We start from the raw sequence: 20989 nt of genomic DNA, 5'->3' as shown, positions 1-20989 counted from the left end.
GGTTAAGACGGCTGACTCCACTGTGATGTGACCCCCTCTCGCGCTCGCTCTCTCACACACACACACACACACTCTCTCTCTCTCAATTTTTTTTTCAATTCAATTTAAGAGTGCTTAATTGGCATGACAAAAATGATACATTTGTATTGACAAAGCAATTGCAGCTGGACTGCTTACAAATAGTACACATGTGTATTAACTATTAACAGAAAGAAAAAGAATAATAATAATTGTAATATATATATATATATATATATGTCTGTATATGTATATAACATTTAAATTTGGAGTACCTAGAAATGGTGGCTGGGGATTAAATTATTGATTGAAGCCCCGCACATGACAGATTAAGAATTTGTTTCCTCATTTCATTAATACGTTTCAGCATTTTCATTAATCGTGGTCATGTTGTAGTAATTTGTTGAACAAATGGGCACATTTGACTAAAACGAGAGAACCGATTAATTAGTTGTGGAAACCAATTTTAAATTCGTGGACGCAAGTTGACTAAAATGAGGGAATTCATTCTTAATTCATAGAAACAAATTTTTAACTTGCGGCCACAATAAATATATTTTTGTCCACGTGACATGTGCGTGGGTCTCTGTAGAAAACAATGTTAGAGTGCAAAAAATACCTATGGCCCTAAAATAGGTCTAATTTTTTTAATGTTTTCTTTAATGAAAAATATAATTTCATATAAAGGAATTTGAAATTTTCAGACATGTTCATGACAGACTTCATGAGATCCACCTGAAAACCCTTGAGCATCAACTGATAATCAATCAGACCTGCGCAAACCTGCGCACATATGCTCTGATGCAAGGTCAAAACAGAAGTCAACCTGACCCACGTAATGATACACACCACAGTTTGGTGATTGACCTGAATGACCTCGTCACCGGCGTGGATCTTCTTACACTGATCTGCAGGAGACTGCAAGAGAGAGATAGAGAGATTAATAAACTCTGGTCATAGGGATGTAACGATTCACTCAACTCACGATTCGATTCGATTCATGATTTTGATTTCACGATTCGATTCCCGATTTTTTTTTTTTTTTACAAAATGAGATTTAAAACAAATTATAAATTAAATGCGTCCTTTTATTATTGCTTGGACAAAATACGGTACATTTCTTTGAGAAATTGAAATATAACACTATAATAATATACTAATATAGCACTTGTAAATTATTGCTCTTTTGTTGGTTTTGATTGCTTCTATTGTCCTCATTTGTTAGTCGCTTTGGATAAAAGCGTCTGCTAAATAACAAAATTTAAATATAATGTAAATGTAAATAACAAAACTAAATTGAAATTTTAAAACAAGCCCCAAATCAAATAAATAATTAACACAAATAAAATAAATCTCTTCATATAAACAAACTAAGGCTTTGTCTGTGCTCTTTCCATTTAAAATTAGAGGCAACCACTGCATTTTAATCATGATCCAAACAAAGATGCTGCATACATGCAACATGAGCAGTTTTTAATCTAAATTACATTGTATAATTTTGAAATTTAAAGCAAAAACAGAATGGTTTGACATAAAAAATATCTGCATGAAACCGAAACAGCAGACGAGCTGAATGAGATGCAGATTCACTCTCTGCCAGCAGGTGGCGCTTAAAGCGTTTCCTTGGTTTCCGCTGTAAACAAAGCAGCGCTGCACTTATGAACTTTAATATGCATTATACAGAGGCAAGAGGCAAAGAAAAAATACCATCGAAAAACAGTAAGTTCCCCTCAGACATACATTCATATAAACTCCTACCCCTAATTGAATCGCGATTTGTTTAGCATCTCAACCGATTTTAATCATCACATATTTAAATTGATTTTCAACCAGAAATATCTGGTTTTCAATCGTTACATCCCTACCTGCTCATTATAGAAATAAACTGGACACCAGGTATTTCTGTGTATAGCATCATACATGCCTAAATGTTGAACTTCCCTACAAAGAACATTTGAGGGTCTTTTAATCAAAATCTCACTCATCTGGGCTGCATTTCCCAAAAGCATTCTTTCAGGAGCTAAAAAAAGGCATGTAGCTTGAGTCCAACCTAATTGAACACGTGCATAAATGATTTAACAACAGCACTGGAACAATCCACCATTCCAAGCCTCACTCTACCCAGCTCTGAAATCAAGTGCCTGCTCTATGCGGATGACCTGGTTCTGCTGTCCCCACAGAAGAGCTGCAGCACAGCATGTGCTTTATAGGGCAACACTGCCTGAAATGGGCACTGACAATCTGAAGGAAACCAGAGCTGGTTTTCCTACAGATAAGAAGTCCTATCTCACAGCATCACAAATGATGATCTTAAAATTGACATGGGTTTAATCTAGGTGTTGAAGAACTCAGATGGTGCTTTACATGGGGCCCTATGAAATCTGTTTTATTTTTTCCCCAAATTCAGTTTTTTTCCATTTGAATTTTTCTGGATTCCGTTTTTCCCCCCCTTTGTTTAAAACTTTCTAGACTCTGTTTTAATGGTTAAATTAAATTAATCAAAAAGCATGTCTAATTAATTAAAATCATGAAACTTACACAATTTATTTAAGGGGTCATATGATGCGATTTAAATTTTTCCTTTCTCTTTGGAGTGTTACAAGCTCTTGGTGCATAAAGAAAATCTGTAAAGTTGCAAAGACTAAAGTCTCAAAACCAAAGAGATATTCTTTATAAACGTTAAGAGTCAGCCACGCCTACCTAAAACGGCTCGTTCTAACACGCCCCCACATACCTACATCACTATGTGGGAAGATTTGCATAACGTCGCCCAACTGTTCACGCAAAGAAAGAAGGCGTAACTTTTATTCTCGCTGTAGTATTGTTGACGATGCAGCCATGTCCTGAAGACGCTGTGAGCTTCGTTGTGAAAGCTAAACTACTTTTTTGGTCTTCCAAAAGAGGACGATATCCGATCGATAGCTGATCTGTGCTGGTCGCTACACCAAATAATGTTCTTTTAGCAGCATCATATGACCCCTTTAAAAGATTAACAAAAATGACATTTTAAGGCCCTATGAAGCACGTTTTTTTATTTCCCTCTCAAATTCACTTTTATTTTTACCCAGTTCTGTTTTCCATTAATTTTCTGGATTCCATTTTAATGGTTTTATTAAATGTTAATTATCCAAAGCATCCCTAAATAATAAAAATTTTTTAACAACTTTATTTTAATTTTTAATTTATTATTTTATTTCTTTCTCTTTTTTTTTTTTAGAAATGCGGTGTTATGTGTTTACATATTTCTTATACCTGTAAGACAAACCTGAACAAGGTTGACCGTTTAAATGACCATCCTGGCATTCCGAGGAGAGATTCTCCAAAACTTGTGGGAAAGAAGTGAGGCTTACAGCTGTTTATAATTTTAGGGTTTGGATTGGGGGAATTTATATGAGACAGGTAAAGAATAAATCCAGCTCTGAACTCACATTCTCTGTGGTTCCAGTGATCACATGAAGACCGTCGTATGTGGACTTGATGTACATGCCCTAAAAAGAGCAAAAGAGGCTGTTGTCAATCATAAAATCAATCAATCATAGTGCATCACAGCTAGATTTATACAGATTTTTCAAACGGTGCTGAAGCGTATCCTTTCTCTCACTAAATGGAAAACAAGGATTGTTTTCAAACAGCTTTCTCATTCTTGCTATTGGTCACACAGACAGACAGTCCCATGTATTCGGAAATATTGTAATGACTAATTCTGAGCACATGAATGACCAAGTCATATTTACAATTGTGAGACTCTGAATTCTAGATGATACAATGTATATCACAGCTCATTGATAAGTGCAAACTTAATGTTTGCTTTTTTGAAAAATAAAAATTGTTAAGTACCAAATATATTTATGCACTACATATTTTCATCATTTTGAATTCAGATGTAGTTATTTGGGTACTTGGGTATTTAGGCTACTGTCATGTTATGTTTCCAACATAAATGCATGACATGCCATGATAACGAATGCTACAAATAGTTGTCTTATAGTCTTATAGTTGTCTCTGAATGTATAAATCTGCATGTGCATTCTCATATTTCTGTTGATTATGGAAGGGATATTGCCATTATTTACTCACCAGACCCTCGCTAGGCATAACGTTCGTCAGATGGACAACCTCTAGGTGGGCAGACTGTGACACCAACGAATCGGACGACAATGAAATAATGTGCTCACAGATACCTGATAGAGTCTTGCACTGCAAAGAGAGATAAAGACAGAAAGACAATAAGAGAGAGACAGACAGTGTTGTCAGTCCATGTTTGCGGTTCTACAGTAAATCTCTCAGTCTAATTATAGCTGTTGAACTGGAAAGGAACAGTGCGACATTTCGAACCCTTCACATGAAAGGCATTCAGCGTCATGAAATGTACCCATAATGTATAATGAATCAACGTTATTAAGTCATATGCTAGATTTATTCATGCTATATTCTTTCTTTCATCTTTTTCTCTCTATTTGTCTCCATCCATCTATTCCTCCCTCCCTCTCTTTCTGTTCTACAGGCAGTGATCCTGAAGGGAGAAAAATTCACAATCTGCATTATTCAAGATATCCAACCTTAGGCTAAACACACACATAACAGCTTTTTGCTTCCGAGCAGGCTAGATACACGTGACTCCATAATCACGTTTTACTTGAAATATACTTTTAAAGGCTGTGTGTGCTTCTTCACTATACTTGTCAAAGACTTCACAACTACTGTATAGTAAAAGTATATGATAAAATTAAGTCTTATAACCAGCCTGTAGGGATAGAGGATGTTCCTCACTTGTAAAAAGCTTTTATAAAGTGGCCAAATAATGTCTGCGTTAACGTCTTAAAGGACATTTTCTTTACCTAGAAAGGTGGTTGCACCTTAAAAGCAGGATTTAGACATTTTCACAAATCAAACAATACACAGCTGAAAAAAAATCACGCAAATGTTTTAACAAAAATGTTTGGTTTTCCATATGGCTTTCCTTTTATTGCATTACTGAGTCAAAGTAATTGCCTGTGGTAATCGAAATTAGATGCTCTCAATACAGTTAATCGGGAGTGAACTTAAGGACTGTGTGTGGCTTAAGAAACACTCACCACATGTAGAATCTTATTCTCAGTTTCATACACTGTGCAATCCTGAGAGGAAAAGAGAAACACGTACATTAAAATAATAATAAATGACTGTGCTGTTTGTGTGTGTTGAATACCAAAACCCTCACACACACACACACACACACACACACCTGCTGTACTATGGTGGTTAGCTCTAGACAGAGCTGAACAATGTTGTTCTTCAGCACTGAGTACTCAGAAACACTGACAAATGGAGACCTGCAAACAAAGCAAAACACATACACGAAGAGATGAACACAAACAACTTTCTATACCAATCAACAAGACTTACATTTTTCTCCTTTTCACATTTTAAACATGACCTGACCCAGGCTGGCCTCAAAACCTATGTTTCTGGATAGTTTCCATTATACAAGCAAAAAATGAAATTAGTTTGCTTTCCGTCCATTATTTTGGGCAGCTTATCCAGGCTGTTTCATTTGCTTTTGATTCAGTACCATCAAGTGTGATTTCAGTCACACTTCATTCTATGATATTATATGCCTCTGTTCAGCCCAGGTGAGTTCATGCCCTGTTTAGATCTGTTTAAGTACCTGTCCAGCCAGGCTAGTAGATTTTTAGCTGCTCCGATGAGGTCAACGACTGAAGTCAGGAAGTCGTTGGGAAGGCGTCGCGACACCCGTCCGTCATAATGGCCTCCACGGCGGCGGCCCGTGATGAAGTTCTGCAGATTCTTAGCAGATGCATTGAGTTTGTGCGACAAAGTCCGCAAATTCTCTGTCTCTAGACCATAGTTCTGCAACGGGAGAAAAAAATGGTTGAGGTATTTATACTACCATTCGAAAGTTTGAAGTCTGTAACATTTTTTTGTATTTTATTTAGCAAGCATGCATTAAACTGAGCAAAATGGACAGACTTATGCGCTGTTACAAAAGATTTATATTTCAAATAAATGCTTTTCAGAACTTTCTGTTGATCAAAGAATGCTGAAAATAAAGAATATATAAACTGACTTAAAGTGATAATAAGAAATGTTTCTTAAACGCACCAAATCAGCATATCAGAATGATTTCTGAAGGATCATGTGACACTGAAGACTGGAGTAATGGCTGATAAAGATTGCAATCACAGAAATAAATTACATTTCAAAATATATTTAAATAGAAAGCTGTTATTTGAAATTGTAACAATATTTCACAATATTACTATTTTTTTTCTCTGTTTTGCCGTGATGAGCATAAAAAGATTCTTAGAAAACATTAAAAAAAACTTACAGACCCCAAACTTTAGTGCATGTAGTGTTTGACAAAGACATTTTCAAATGTTCTTTTCACTACAAATTCCAATATCAGTTTTGTCGAAGATGGTCCAAGTTAGTAAACCGAAGCACAGAAGTCAATCGTATGACTGATTTTGTCATTGAGACATTGTGTAAGTTTAAGCAGAAGAAAAACCCATCAAGCTGCATTCTCACAGCATGTACAGAGGGTCATCACTACACACTAACAAAGTTACTCAGAAATAAAAGACTGCCTACACTGTGAAATGAAATAAAGCACACAATCAAGTCTCCATTCATATCTGGCAAAGACATTACTCAGAATAAATGTCATTTTCTCAGAACTGCTGCTTGGAGACCGTGGAACTGCAAAACCCATAATTTCTGTGAATCGAACGGCTGAATAGTTCAATCATTGGACCATTCTGATTCACAACTGACTCTTTCAAAGCTTTTAGTGGCAAGCAGAAGATTTTCTCATGTTTCTTTTGGGTTTGTTTATAGTATTAATCAGCTGGACCCAACAACTCTCATTTATAGACAGGAGGCGTTTTCTGACTCTCTAATTTTTTTATTTTATTTTTTAAATTGTTATTTTGTATTTTTTATTTTTTTGGTACCTGCAGCACTGACTGTTGTTCTCTTATCTAAGAGCCACAATCGCTGCATAAATTAGAGCCGCAATGCATATTAATATGCAGACACCCATTAAATGTTCCAACCATTATTATAAATAGATCCTTATATAAATAGGTTCAACAGTAAGATCTTTGATGTTGTTCATGGCACCTTCTTAAAAGCTCTCCGAGGCATCTTTAGAATCGAAATATGTTTTCAGGTAGCTATGCATGTCAGAAAAAAATAGCAGAGACCCAAAGCAAAGCGAAAGATTTTAAAAGAACAAACTCCGGAAGGTCAGCAGAATCCTGTGAGGATTTAGGAATGATCTGGTGACAGGTGACTCTTGTTTTAAAGAAGGTTCAATGCAACATTTATGAGGAGAAAAAGACTTTGAGATGGTGCTTCAGAGGGCAGCCGTTGTGTGTTGCTTTACTTCCACTTTAGTTTTTTTTTATTCTGTTCACCTCACGATATCCAATAACACATTCCAGCGAGATTCTATAATGCATTTTTTATTTTCTATTGTGTAGACTGCTGAAAAATAGTCGAATTTTCAAGATGAATTTAATTGATGCATTTAATTAACTTTGGATGTGCCTCACATGGTCTGTGTCACATGGTCTGTGTATCAGGGATGCTGAAATATTTCTATTGGGTCTTGTGAGGTATGCACGTTTTTCAAATATTATTTTCTTTTAAAGCCAAAACCCTTATTTTAGCTAAGTGGTTGACAGACTGGTGACTCTAATGTATAAGATACCATTTTAACGGTGCTGATAGCCTTGTGGCCACAGCGCACTGAAATACTGCACCATCACGCTACGGGCATCCTGAGTTTGAATCCCGAATCGAGGACCTTTCCCGATCCCATCCCCTATCTCTCTACCACTTCACTTTCTGTCACTTCTGATCTGTGCTGTCATAATAAAGGCAAAAATGCCAAAAATAAATCTTTAAAAAAGATACCAGTTTAAATTGATATTGTATATTTTTTCAAATGTATCATTTTTGTTATAATATCATTATTAATTTTATATTTCTATATTTAATATATTTACTTTAAACTGAAGTCTGTAGAAACAGGCATTTCAATGTCAAGTGGTGTTTTTATTGTTTACTACTATTAAAAATGAGTAAAAGTTGTTTTCATTAATTTTAATTAATTTAGATCAAATTAAAATTAAAAAATATGCAAGACTTCCAATATGTTCAAGTTGTTTAAGTTAACATACTAAAATTACTGACTAAAATCTAAATATAATAAATTAAAATTAATTTTTTGGACCCCATTTACATTTATTGCTGTCCACTTCTTATTTTTTAACTCCAAACGTCTCTTTACTAAAAAACCTGTATTCTGCTTCTGAGATGAATTTGCATGAACATCTGTGAGGATGTTAACTAGTTCGATTTAACTCCTCTCTCTCTCACTCTCTCTCTATGATGCATGAATTCCTCCCACAGCCAATCAAAACCAAAAACGCATCTTCCCTTCCCTCCACACACTCTCTCCTCTTTTTGTGTACTAGTTGGGAGATCCCCGCTGGGTGCTAATCATTCAGTGTTAAGTGGAGTTTGATTAAAATGTCTGTTGTGTCATTAATACAAAACAAACACATCATTATCACAGCCAGTCTCTTTTACACACACACACACACACACACACCAGTGCGCAGAGTAAGTCCACAGCCTCCAGAATGAGCTCCTGGTGTCCGATGCGGGTCACGCCAAGCTCTTCCAGCTCCTGATGGGTGATGTGAAGCAGCTGCTCTCCGGTTATCTGCTCTCTCTCAAACGTCCTCATATACTGCAGCAAACAGTCGTCCAACCCTGAGAGAAAGAAAAGTGCAACACAACCATGTGATCAATTCATTTATGTCATGTAATAAACTTAAAACGTGACCCAGTGTAATGGCGCTTCTCTCTATACAGAGAGCTGTCATTAAGATGATTAATACACAACGCTCACACACACACACACACGCAACGCGCAAACACAAGTGATGTCAAGTGGCTAATTCCTGTAACAGTTTGTGCTTTATCCTAAAAAAAGATGATAAACCACTTAGTGATTACAGACACGTCTCTCAGAAAGAGAGACACACACCTGCATTTCTCTCACACACACACACACACACACACGTTCTTTGGCTGAGAGACTCTTCAGATGGAACATTCAGAACTCACGGATACACACACGCTCTGTCCTTCAGAACCAGCTCTGTGTGTTCGTTTCCTGACGTGTGTGTGTGTGTGTGTGTGTAGGATGTCCTTCAGCTAAACAGACTTTCTCTCGTGCTCATTCTCTTCATTCTCCCGTTCTGCTCCAGCTATACGGGCTGCTTGGCAACCGTTGCTTAGAGACGGGGAGGTAAGCCTGCACAGGGAATGATAAAGGCCTCCATTTCCTACAGTCCTACACACACATACACACGTCCATACTGGAAAGGCGCACGCATACATACACTGCAACCATAGACGTGCATTTTACACACAAGATGTTTTAACAGCTAAAGGAAATTTTTGCACTTGTAACATCCAACAGAATTGCGAATATGATGAGTCTTTGCACACGGTTTCTTGAACGCTCCCTCTGTATGCCATTGAATAGAACATTAGGAGGGAATGCCTTACAGCGGTGGCCAAAATTATTAGAACACTAGTATTTTCAACAGCTGAAAAATGGTTTTAAGTCAGTTATTTGTATCTTTTGCTGTGGTGTGTCAGTAGGAAATATCAGTTTACATTTCCAAACATTCATTTTGCCATTAATTGTAATAATCCAGTGAGATTTTTGTCTGACAACAGCTCTTGAACAGTAGGTCTCTTGAAGCATCTTGGAGACGTTGACACAGTTCTTCTGGATTTAGTCTGTTTCAGTTTGTTCTGTTTCTTCATGTCATTCCAGACAGACTGGATGATGATCAGATCAGATCTCTGTGGAGCACTGGCTGTTGTCAGACAAAAAATCTCACTGGATTATTACAATTAATGGCAAAATGAATGTTTGGAAATGCAAACTGATATTTCCTACTGACACACTACAGCAAAAGATAGAAATAACTGAGCATTTTTTAGCTGGTGAAAATACTAATGTTCTAATAATTTTGGCCACCATTGTATTTCTAAACTAGGTTTCATAAAAATAAAAATGAAATATTTAAATATATATTTATATTGCATATTTGCCCTAGTAAAAAGGTAATAAATAAAAAAGATATATATTTCGTACTAGGTATAGTTCAAATCTATTTACTGACATATCGCTCGAGACTAATTTATATAAAATTTATATTACTTTATTTGCAGTTGTCACGAATCCAGTCTGTGGCCTTCCGGCCAATTGCCACCCTGGACTGCATTTCCCATCATCCATTGCACTGATTACACACACACACAGCTGCATCCAATGAGACACGCTTTATAAGCCATGGACTTCCTCTCGCCGAGTATTGTTTGCGTTTATCGCTCTCCTAGTGGTAGCACTTTACGGAGCCAGTTTCCTATCTGAAGTTTTGTCTAGTTCCTAGTTCTAGTCTTAGTTCATAGTTTAGTCTAGTCTTGTCTTGTGATTGCATGTTACCTGATTATCTGCCTGTCTTGGATTTATCTCGTCTTGTCATTTGGACTATGTTTGCACCTTGCCTGGACTACAGCTCGTGTTATCAGATTACCCCTCTTGTCAAGCCCTCTGGATACTGTTAGCCGTTGATCAACCACACCTGTTTTTGGATTACACTTTTGTCTCGCCTGTGCCATACCTGTTTGCCATTGTCAGAACCTTGCCTGTTTTTTGACCATGTTTAAGAATAAAGTACGCCTCTCATCTCGTCGGCTCCGTTACAGCAGTACTACTTGTGTACAATGTACAAATTTCTAAATATTAAGCCTAAAATGGGTTTTACTACGAAATATGTCACTACTGATGAGAATTGTATGATCTTTAAATAATATCAGTCTTTAAATGCAAGATATTTAAAGCGTGCCTGAAGTATACTTGCAATAGTTCCACTTTAGCACAAACAAATATACTTAAATATATCTTTAGTTGAACAATTAAAATGCACAAAATTAGTTGTTCTAATTTAGCAGACTTTGTTTACCATTTTAGTATACTAAAAGTACAATTAAAGGGTATTTTTATCTATGTAAATATGTAAATGTATTTGAAGTATATACTTAGCATTAAATCAATGATACTTGCAATAGTTCCACTTTAGCACAAACAAATATACTTAAATAGATCTTTAGTTGCACAATTAAAATGCACAAAATTAGTTGTTCCAATTTAGCAGACTTTATGTTTACCATTTTAGTATACTAAAAGTACAATTAAAGGGTATTTTTATCTATGTAAATATGTAAATGTATTTGAAGTATATACTTAGCATTAAATCAATTTATTTCAAATACATTTTAGTATATTCATTTTTACTAGGGTTTATATATTTTATAAAATATTAAATGCATAAATTAAATAACTAAATCAATCAGATTTCACCAGCCAAAAGTGCACTGGGAAAAAAATGTGTTAGTAATTTTCACAAATAATTATAAAGAAGCAGCAAGTAACACATTGAATTAAACAAGAAATTCTGAAGTAGAAAGACTCAAACTGTATTTTCTCGTAAACCAAACCCAGCAGCCGTGGTTTTATTTAATTCTTTGAAAAATCAGTTGTTACAGTGTGATTTTTAAGCATTTGATCAGGTAGAGATAGATCACAGATGTATAAACTGCCCATTTTCACCTTTTTCCAGTGTCATTGTCTATGCATATTAAGCTAGAACTGGAGAGAGTACTTCATCATAGAAAAAATGCTAATTATCATGCATAATTACATTCAGTTCTCTGCGAGTATAGCCTCCTTTAAGAAACACACACACATACACACACAATCTCTTCAAGTCCACTCTTCTGGTTTACAGCCCACCATCTCACATCTGTGCTAACACATTACTCTACGCTGATCTAAGAACAGCTGACAAAGGGAAAATGTATCAGGTCCCTCCCACTGAGAGAGGTGAGTCATCGTGAGGAAACCCCTTCGAAAATGATCAAATGCTCACTCAAACACATATGCTCACAAACATCCAATCATTCCAAGGCCAGCTGCTGCTGTTTCAGCTTCTGATACACCCCACTGTGGACACCGGACATCTTGGGATCATTTTTTAAAATCTGTTCACCACCTGTATTTAAACTTCTTTGATCATCCCAGTGAGCACACATGACATGTCATTAATGTTGACTCTCTAGTCTTTTCTTCATGATATCTCCAAAACGTTCTACAGCCCCACTTAGATTCTCTATTAGACAGTAAAGACAATTATAAGTTCATTTCTACTTCAAATAAATGTTATTTTGAATGTTCTATTCATCAAAGAATCCAGAAAATAATATATTACAGTTTTCACACAAATATTAATCAGCACAACCGTTTTCAACTGTGGTGGTGATAACTGATAATAAGAAATGTTTCTTGAGCGCCATTATGAGCATATTTGAAGGATTACCTAATACAGAAGACATCATGTAATAATCATGTAACAAAAATTCAGCTTTGCCATTACAGGAATAAATGGTCTTTTAAAATATATTAATCTGTTCTTATACATTTAGTAATATTTCTCAATAGTACTGTTTTTACTGTATTTTTGATCAAGTAAATGCAGTCTTGGTATAAGAGACTGCTTTCAAAAACAAAAAATCTATACTATTGAATGTGGTGACAAATAACAATCTCTGTGAGTCAGTGAATCATTCGACTGAATCATGCAAATACACTGATTCATTCAGAAAAGAAAAAAGTGACTGTCCTTATGAGTGACTCCCTGAATCATTCACAAAGATTCATTCAGAAACACCAGGTTTATTGCAGAACACTGTGGAGATAATTTGTTTTAGTGCGTTCACTATTTATTTTAGGCTGATTTCATCAGGAACAAAAGTGAAATTGCATGTCTTTACAGTCATGCTGCTTAGACGCAGTTTGAATACTGCCCTCTTTATATGGGCACCAAAATGTATGCATGCTGCTTACATGCTCCATGTGCACCATGAAACAGGCCTGTAATGTGAGAGCAGAAGGCATTTTTAACATATGTGAAATACTCACCTACTGTTTGCAAATCGACGTCTGTCTGGCTTCAGGCAAATTACACACACACAAACCCAGCACATCTAAATTAATCCAGTTTATTGCTGTAGTTCAGTTTGTGTTCAGTAGATTTTGGTATTTGAATTTCCCATGTAAATTACATTTTATGATTTTATTTTTTATTTATTTTTATTTCTTAACAAACTTAATTTAGCTGCGTCAAACTGAAACTCAGCAGAAAGCACTGTGACAGGTTGAAATCCTAAATCGCCCCTGGCCAGACATTTAAAAACTTAAGAAATTGCTGGTGAGGACTATGTATGTCTGGTGGAGAATGATTTTAGATACATTTTATTTTGGTTCATGAAAGGTGATCCACCATTTGAAATTATTTTAAATGAGTGCCCGGAGTGTTCTGTATTGGTGAGAGTACCTGACCTTGAGAGCTTCAGGAAGAGCAGGTAATGAGTGATAAAACGCTCAGTTCAGATAAGGTTAGGAAGAGCAGAGCACTTTCCCCACCAATGCAATCAATTTGTTTTGGGTTTATTAAACTGAAGGCATTCATCAAATAAGTTATTTTGCAGTGCTTGAAACACCACAGAAGAGAATGTTTAAATGGAGTTCATCTTCTAAACTGGCCTGACCTCTTTGGTTTTGAGTTCACTTTTATTCTCATGTCCCCTTTAGACAGCCAGTCTTGTCTATTTAGAACGTATGTTTTTAGAAATCCAGTCTGTATTAAGAACCACTGTGTTCTTGAAAATCCCATGAAAAGGCTTGACGAGTAAAGTGTTATTTCATATTCAGCCTTCCTGTAGCTCATAGTAGAACACAGTGGTAGCAACGCCAAGGTCACGGGTTTGAAAGCAAGAAATGATCAAATATGTACCTTGAATGCAATATGTATAAGTCACTGTGAATAAAAGCATCTGCTGAATAGATGGGATCATTTCCTAGTGAAACATCATGTTCTAATGTGATATTTTAAAGAGTGTATGATTTTTTTTCTTTCAAATACATGAATAAAAAAGGCAATGGCCTCAAAGCTAACATGAACTAAAAGCCATGAATGTCCACATTTTGATTTTATGGGTCTGCTTTAATTGTGCCCTACAAGGTTAGCTTGATGAATAGATTTGCCAAATTGCAATGAAACTGTGAACCTCAACTACAGGTTCTAAAGTATTATCTCTTGAATAAGAAAAATGCAGTGTTCAAATAGAATACTACACTCTAAAAAATGCTGGGTTAAATATAACCCAGCGCTGGGTTAAAAAGGGACAAACCCAGCTATTGGGTTGTTTTGACCCAGCGGTTGGTTTCAAAACATCCCAACCAGTATGTGTATTAATGAGGGAAAAAAATTAACTTAAATGATTTTAGCAAATGGCTGCAATATAACAAAGAGTGAAAAATTTAAGGGGGTCTGAATACTTTCCGTACCCACTGTATATGTGTGTGTGTGTGTGTGTGTGTGTGTGTATGTGTCACGATACTGCTGTTAGGGAGACGAAGGCACGACGAAGATTATAACAAATACTTTTAATGGTAATCCACAGTGAAGGGCTAGCAGAAAGGCAGACAGACAAGACAGGTGGAGGCTCTGGCGGAGGACGGACACCCGGGAGGAGGACGACGACAACCAAAGTCCAGGGTGGAGCTGACGGAGGGAGGAGCCAGGGAGAAGCCAGGAGGGAGCAGGAGGAGCCAGGTGTGACCCAGGCCACAGCCCTGATGGTGGCCCACGGTGGAGCCGACGGAGGGAGGAGCCAGGAGGGGTGGAGGAAGGGCTGCCGACTCCAGGGGGCCGACCGACGGCGACAGAGCAGGTGTTGGTGGAGCCCGAGGTGGAGACGGAGAGCCGATGAGCCAGGGCCACGGGGAGGGCTAAGGCGGAGGGCCAAGGTGGAGCAAATTGCTCTGGCGACTGAGGCGGAGGAGTGGAGTCCCGAGGCGGTGGATGGTCGAAGACAGACCAAGGCGGAGCCGGAGGGACAAGGGAGCCCGGCAGAGATGGTGGACTGACGGGCCACAGTGGGGAGGAGGGAGCTAGGAGCCATGGTGGAGTTGCTGGGTCGACGGGCTGAGGCAGAGTGCGGGACTCAGAGGCTGGAGGCAGAGACAAGGGATCCTCCAGCCACGACACCGATGGAGACTGGTGGACCAGCGGCGATCCCACCGCACAGATGGTGGGCTGAGAGTGAGCAGAGGGGCTGCCAGGATGCAGCGGTGGCGGGGCTGAGGCAGAGATGACAGGAGGAGACAGGAGAGGGAGAGTGGGTGGGAAATCCAGACAGGTAGAGGGTTCCGGGAAGGTGTGTGCCGCCCACACACACCACATCGCGACTCCCAACACTGGGAGCGCTGCGCACAGGGGTATGACCTCCGGGGTGGTTTCAGGGCAGGCAGACAGTTCAGGGCAGACAGATAGTTCAGAGCAGACAGAGATATCTGACGAAGGCGGGAGAAGAGGGGGCATGTCTGCATATATATCCAAAAAACAGTCCTCTGAGCTCGGCTCACCCTCAGCCATGGTGCAGTGGGCGGAGCTTCCCTCCACGCTCTCCTCCGTGGCGAGCACTGTAGCCGGCTCTCGCACATGGTCTGACGTCGATTGATGCTCTGGCTCCGAGGCAATCCTCAGCTCTGTCGCTCCACTTGGTGATGGCTTGTCGGTCGCGGCACGCTCAGGCTCTTGCTCTCCGCACAGCGGGGTGATGGTGGGGATGCAGCGGTGGCGGGGCTGAGGCAGAGATGACAGGAGGAGACAGGAGAGGGAGAGTGGGTGGGAAATCCAGACAGGTAGAGGGTTCCGGGAAGGTGTGTGCCGCCCACACACACCACATCGCGACTCCCAACACTGGGAGCGCTGCGCACAGGGGTATGACCTCCGGGGTGGTTTCAGGGCAGGCAGACAGTTCAGGGCAGACAGATAGTTCAGAGCAGACAGAGATATCTGACGAAGGCGGGAGAAGAGGGGGCATGTCTGCATATATATCCAAAAAACAGTCCTCTGAGCTCGGCTCACCCTCAGCCATGGTGCAGTGGGCGGAGCTTCCCTCCACGCTCTCCTCCGTGGCGAGCACTGTAGCCGGCTCTCGCACATGGTCTGACGTCGATTGATGCTCTGGCTCCGAGGCAATCCTCAGCTCTGTCGCTCCAGTTGGTGATGGCTTGTCGGTCGCGGCGCGCTCAGGCTCTTGCTCCGCACAGCGGGGTGATGGTGGGCTGGGCTCTGTGTCTGGCTGTGTTCTGGATCGGGGGTAGACGCTCTCCAGACACCGAATGATTGCCTCCCTCCAGCACAGTCCGGTGGTGTCTGGGAGGTCGACGTGGTGATTAGCCCCGATCCAGAACAGTGAGTTCAGTGTCGCGTCATCGAAAGCTGTTAAAAGGGTGAGCTGGCTGAACTCAACAGCATAGTCCAAAATGGGAAGGTCTTGACAGTATAGGGCGATGAATAGGTTGGCGATATCCATAACTAAAAATAAAACTGAACGAGGGGGAGACGCCACTTACTTATTCTTTGTGGTCCGGTATTCTGTTACAATACTGCTGTTAGGGAGATGAAGGCATGATGAAGATTATAACAACAAATACTTTTAATGGTAATCCACACGAAGAACAGGATCTAACACACAGGGTAACATCAACAATACCGGACCAAGGAAGACATGACAGACTACATTTTAAATACGGGAGCAAATGAAGATAATTAATGACACACACCTGAACTAAATGACACAATCAAACATGAGGGAAACTAGATCACACAGAGCACATGAGGGATGAAAACAGAAGAAAAGTCCAATGGGGTGTAACAATATATAATTTTTGGAGAAAAACGGCACGCTTCGTGTGAAATTTAATAAAAGTACAGGGGGGTATAAATATATATATATATATATATATATATATATGTGTGTGTGTGTGTGTGTGTGTGTGTGTGTGTGTTTTATGCAATGTCTTATGTCTTAATTCTTGGCAGTCCGATTAAATACTGAGTTGAGTCATTATTTCTTCTGATATATTTATTACACAGCAAATTAAAGGTAAAGTTGAACACTTTCTATTACAGGATACAGTATTCAGGGCAGTGAGCTCTATTGTATAACGCACATTTTGGCAAATGTATTACAGCTCATCTGGGATTTCCATGCTTACAGAAAATGTGCATGCTATATACTGCAGAAACAGTGAAAGTAGTGTGATAGCAGTTTTTCTGAAGAGGCAAAGTAAAGGGGTAATTCACCACTGACAAGATGAAAGATGAAAACTAAAAACTTAAATTGGACTTGAGAAAACAGAGCTATGGCATTATCTTTCGCACGGATACAAAAATGTGGAAGTATGATCTGTAGTTTTCTGTTATCTGGCAAACTTTTGCTGACAAATTAATGGATATCTCTGTGCAGGTAACAAGCCTGTTACAAATCTGTAAAGTCACGCTTTAAACACCTGACCAAGGCCCTGGTGTATTGTTATTTAACCCTAAAATATGAAGAGATAGAAACAAGCTGAATAGGTTTGCAAATGAAATGCCTAGGTCTCTGGAAAGATTTTATTAGATGAAACAGGTGCACCACTAGGGCTTATGGAGTGTGCACTCAATTTGTTAAAAGAGAACAGTGGAGATAAATGCTCTGATAAGCGACAGTAGAGTAGCAGTAACAATGAACTCTGGGAAGAACCACTGCAGACAGATCATCTCCAAATAATACATTGACAATGTTTTTTTCTGTTAAACTAAACACTTATCATAACTACAATGAATATTTAATGCAACCTTAAGGAATAACCTCAACAAAAAAATTCACTGAACTGTTGAACCAAATGCAGAGCCACAGTCCTAACTGTCATCTTGGGCTTTAAGATCCTATCATATGTCAACCTGCATGATGATTTCTCAAATGTAAGCTGTAAAGGTCAAAACTGGGCACTCAGCAGAGTTTTATATTACAAGATGTCTGTAATGTTAGAGGAGGCAGATTATCCCTACAGACATCATCAGCACATGCCACATCTCTGCAAGTTTTTTTTATTGGCATTCTACCAAGGGTAAAAAAAAAACGAAGAATGAAATATACACATAACAGAAATATGGCAATGGCAGCTAGCCAAAAACTGGAAATAATAAATACAATTTAGGAGAAAAACAGTACATAATAAACATAAAAAAGCAAACCAGTCACGTTGACAGATATTTGATTGTGCAGAATCTTGAACAAATTTGATGCAAAGTTTGAAAATAGCAACCATGCATGCCGGCAAACTGACCCTGGACCAGGCGCTCTGAGGTCTGACAAACTCTTTGTCAGCAGTAATTGTGAAAATTATCCATAAGCAGCTACTTTACAGTTGCTCCTGAGACACTGAACCGAGTTCCTGAAAATGGAAACCGTCCTGCACAACTGGCCATGAAACATAAAAAAGCAAACCAGTCACGTTGACAGATATTTGATTGTGCAGAATCTTGAACAAATTTGATGCAAAGTTTGAAAATAGCAACCATGCATGCCGGCAAACTGACCCTGGACCAGGCGCTCTGAGGTCTGACAAACTCTTTGTCAGCAGTAATTGTGAAAATTATCCATAAGCAGCTACTTTACAGTTGCTCCTGAGACACTGAACCGAGTTCCTGAAAATGTAAACCGTCCTGCACAACTGGCCATGAAACGGGAGCTCAGGGTCTCCAGCTGGAGCATGCGCTGGTAGAGGGGGCGTAGAGGGGGAGTAGAGACCGGTAGGCGGTGTGAGCCCATTCTCCGCTGAGTCCCCATGTGGGCTGATCCGTTCTGTCACGGTGCGTGCGGGGAGATGAAGCGAGGACTCAATCGCTGGAGAAATGGTATTTTATTTTAGTAACAAATGAAACAAAAACAAACTCAAACCACCCCGAGGGGGAAAAACAGACAGGCAGAGCTAAAGCTGCACACATGCAGACACGAAACACACACAATGAGAAATGACGGATCAGCACAGGACGGCAGACACAAGGAGAATAAATAGGAACCAAACGAGGAGGCTAACGAGGGAGACACAGGTGGAGCAACTAAAACAATAACGAGGTAACAAGATGGGAGGGGCCAGACAATAGACAGGAGAGAGCACATGGCAACAGACAAACACAACACAAGCCATGTGCTCCCAGAACACAGTCATCTGGTGGCCCTCCTGGGCACACCGGTTGAAGACTGTGACTAAACCTAGTTACCTAAAATGCAGAACTAATCAGTGATCCTGCACTGCTTTTCAACAGCATATTTTACATTTTAGGCAATTTTATTTAGTTTGTGAGTTTGAAGTCTGTCAAGAAGTTATCTTTCATTTGAGATATCCTCACAGGTTTGCACACAAATCAACAGTGTAGACAGATTCACGAACAAATGACTCTTATGAACCAGTCCTTTTCTATTAATCAAAAACATACAGCACTATCAGTGTAGTCTTGATTCACAAATAATTGCCTCTTAACAGCCGTCTCTTTTCAGTGAACTAAAAACATACAGCCTGACCATGGTAACCCGATTCACAAACAAATGATTCTTTATGAGCTGGTTCTCTTTAGTGAATTATAAACAAACAGCATGATCAGTGTAATCTGATTTACGAACATATGACTCTTATCAGCCACGTCTTAAAGGGGTCATATGATGCTATTTAAATTTTTCCTTTTATTCTCGCTGTAGTATTGTTGTTGCCTCCGACCGCCATATCGTAAAGGCGCTGTGTGTTTCATTGTGAATGCGAAACTACTTTGTTTGGCCTTCCAAAAGAGGACACAACTAGAAATCAGTGGTTAAGTTGTATTTACAACACTGTTCCAGAACAGTTCAACCCAAATATTCAGATGTGTGCAGCACATTTTATGGAGGACTGTTTCCTGATCCTGGTAGAGTAGACTACAATGCCGGCTGTTCTGACTCACAGACTGTAAGTACGTTTTTCATATTTAAATAATTTGCCACTGATTATTAAAAAGTTTTGAACAGTGTAGAGTAGCGTTTGTAGTTTGTCATTTCTCCGATCACAAATGCAGACATGGTTTTATGTAAAAAAACAGTGTAAGTCATTATAATCCGTAATTATGTTCCCACTGGATGCAACAAATGCCTCGTTTATTATAGGTTTTAATGTTTTTGTCTCGTTGCTCCGGCCGGGACAAGACATCACAATATGGCAAGGAGCGTAACATTTCCGTCACACGCTTGAGGTATTCGGCCAATCACAATGCACTGGATAGCTGGCCAATTAGAGCACACCTCGCTTTTCAGACCGATGAGCTTTGTAAAAATCTACGCGTTTCAGAAAGTCTGGGCATTGAGGAGAAACAATAATGTACTGTATGTGGAAAATAATGTGTTTTTTGAACCGCATAAACACATTTCATTACACCAAATATACAGTATAAGAATAAGACAAAAACGAGGTTTGGAAGATGAATTCATGATGTACTCGCTCATTATATACATTTTGCAAATTTTGAACAGAAAAAGTTACATAGTGCTGCTTTAACGGTGGGGTAAGCGATTTTTCAAAAACGCTTTAGAAAACTGATTCGGGCCGAGTAGCAAAACAAACTTGTAGCCAATCAGCAGTAAGGGGCGTGTCTACTCATGATGTGGAGGAGAGAGCGTTCAGTGCACAGGACGGACATTAGCCGAGCCGAGCAACAGAAAGATAGAGATGGCGGATAAAAACCAAAAGAGGAAAACGTCTGCGGAACAAAAGAAGGCTTATGATAAAGCAAGAAGTAGGACCCGTGTAAATATTGGATCAGCTTTCCAGCACTGGAGAGAACTCAAGGAGTGGAAGGCCTGCGATCGGACGCCGAGGTTGCTTTGTTTCTTCTCGATAGGTGAGTAACACCGTGTCTGCGCCGCAGCAGCTAAAGTCTGTCTAGTACACTGGACG

At 39.2% G+C, this 20989-nt stretch overlaps 1 protein-coding gene across 1 annotated transcript in view; it reads right to left on the bottom strand.

Annotated features, from left to right (window-relative positions):
• Positions 1–20989, bottom strand: part of LOC107597246 (connector enhancer of kinase suppressor of ras 2-like) — a 44651-nt gene that overhangs the window by 19468 nt on the left and 4194 nt on the right. Inside the window, exons 2-8 of the mRNA XM_016288220.1 lie at positions 8639–8802; positions 5666–5868; positions 5243–5330; positions 5094–5135; positions 4096–4215; positions 3447–3506; positions 868–936 (exon numbers count right to left, since the gene is read on the bottom strand). Coding sequence (XP_016143706.1) covers positions 868–936; positions 3447–3506; positions 4096–4215; positions 5094–5135; positions 5243–5330; positions 5666–5868; positions 8639–8802 — 746 coding nt within the window. The remainder of the gene's footprint in view (positions 1–867; positions 937–3446; positions 3507–4095; positions 4216–5093; positions 5136–5242; positions 5331–5665; positions 5869–8638; positions 8803–20989) is intronic.

Source organism: Sinocyclocheilus grahami, unplaced genomic scaffold (genome assembly GCF_001515645.1).
Source record: "Sinocyclocheilus grahami isolate Dianchi unplaced genomic scaffold, SAMN03320097.WGS_v1.1 scaffold230.1, whole genome shotgun sequence".
Classification (NCBI taxonomy): Eukaryota; Metazoa; Chordata; class Actinopteri; order Cypriniformes; family Cyprinidae; genus Sinocyclocheilus; species Sinocyclocheilus grahami.
The sequence above is the reverse complement of the archived record's forward strand: the minus strand, read 5'-3'. Positions and strand labels throughout refer to the sequence as shown.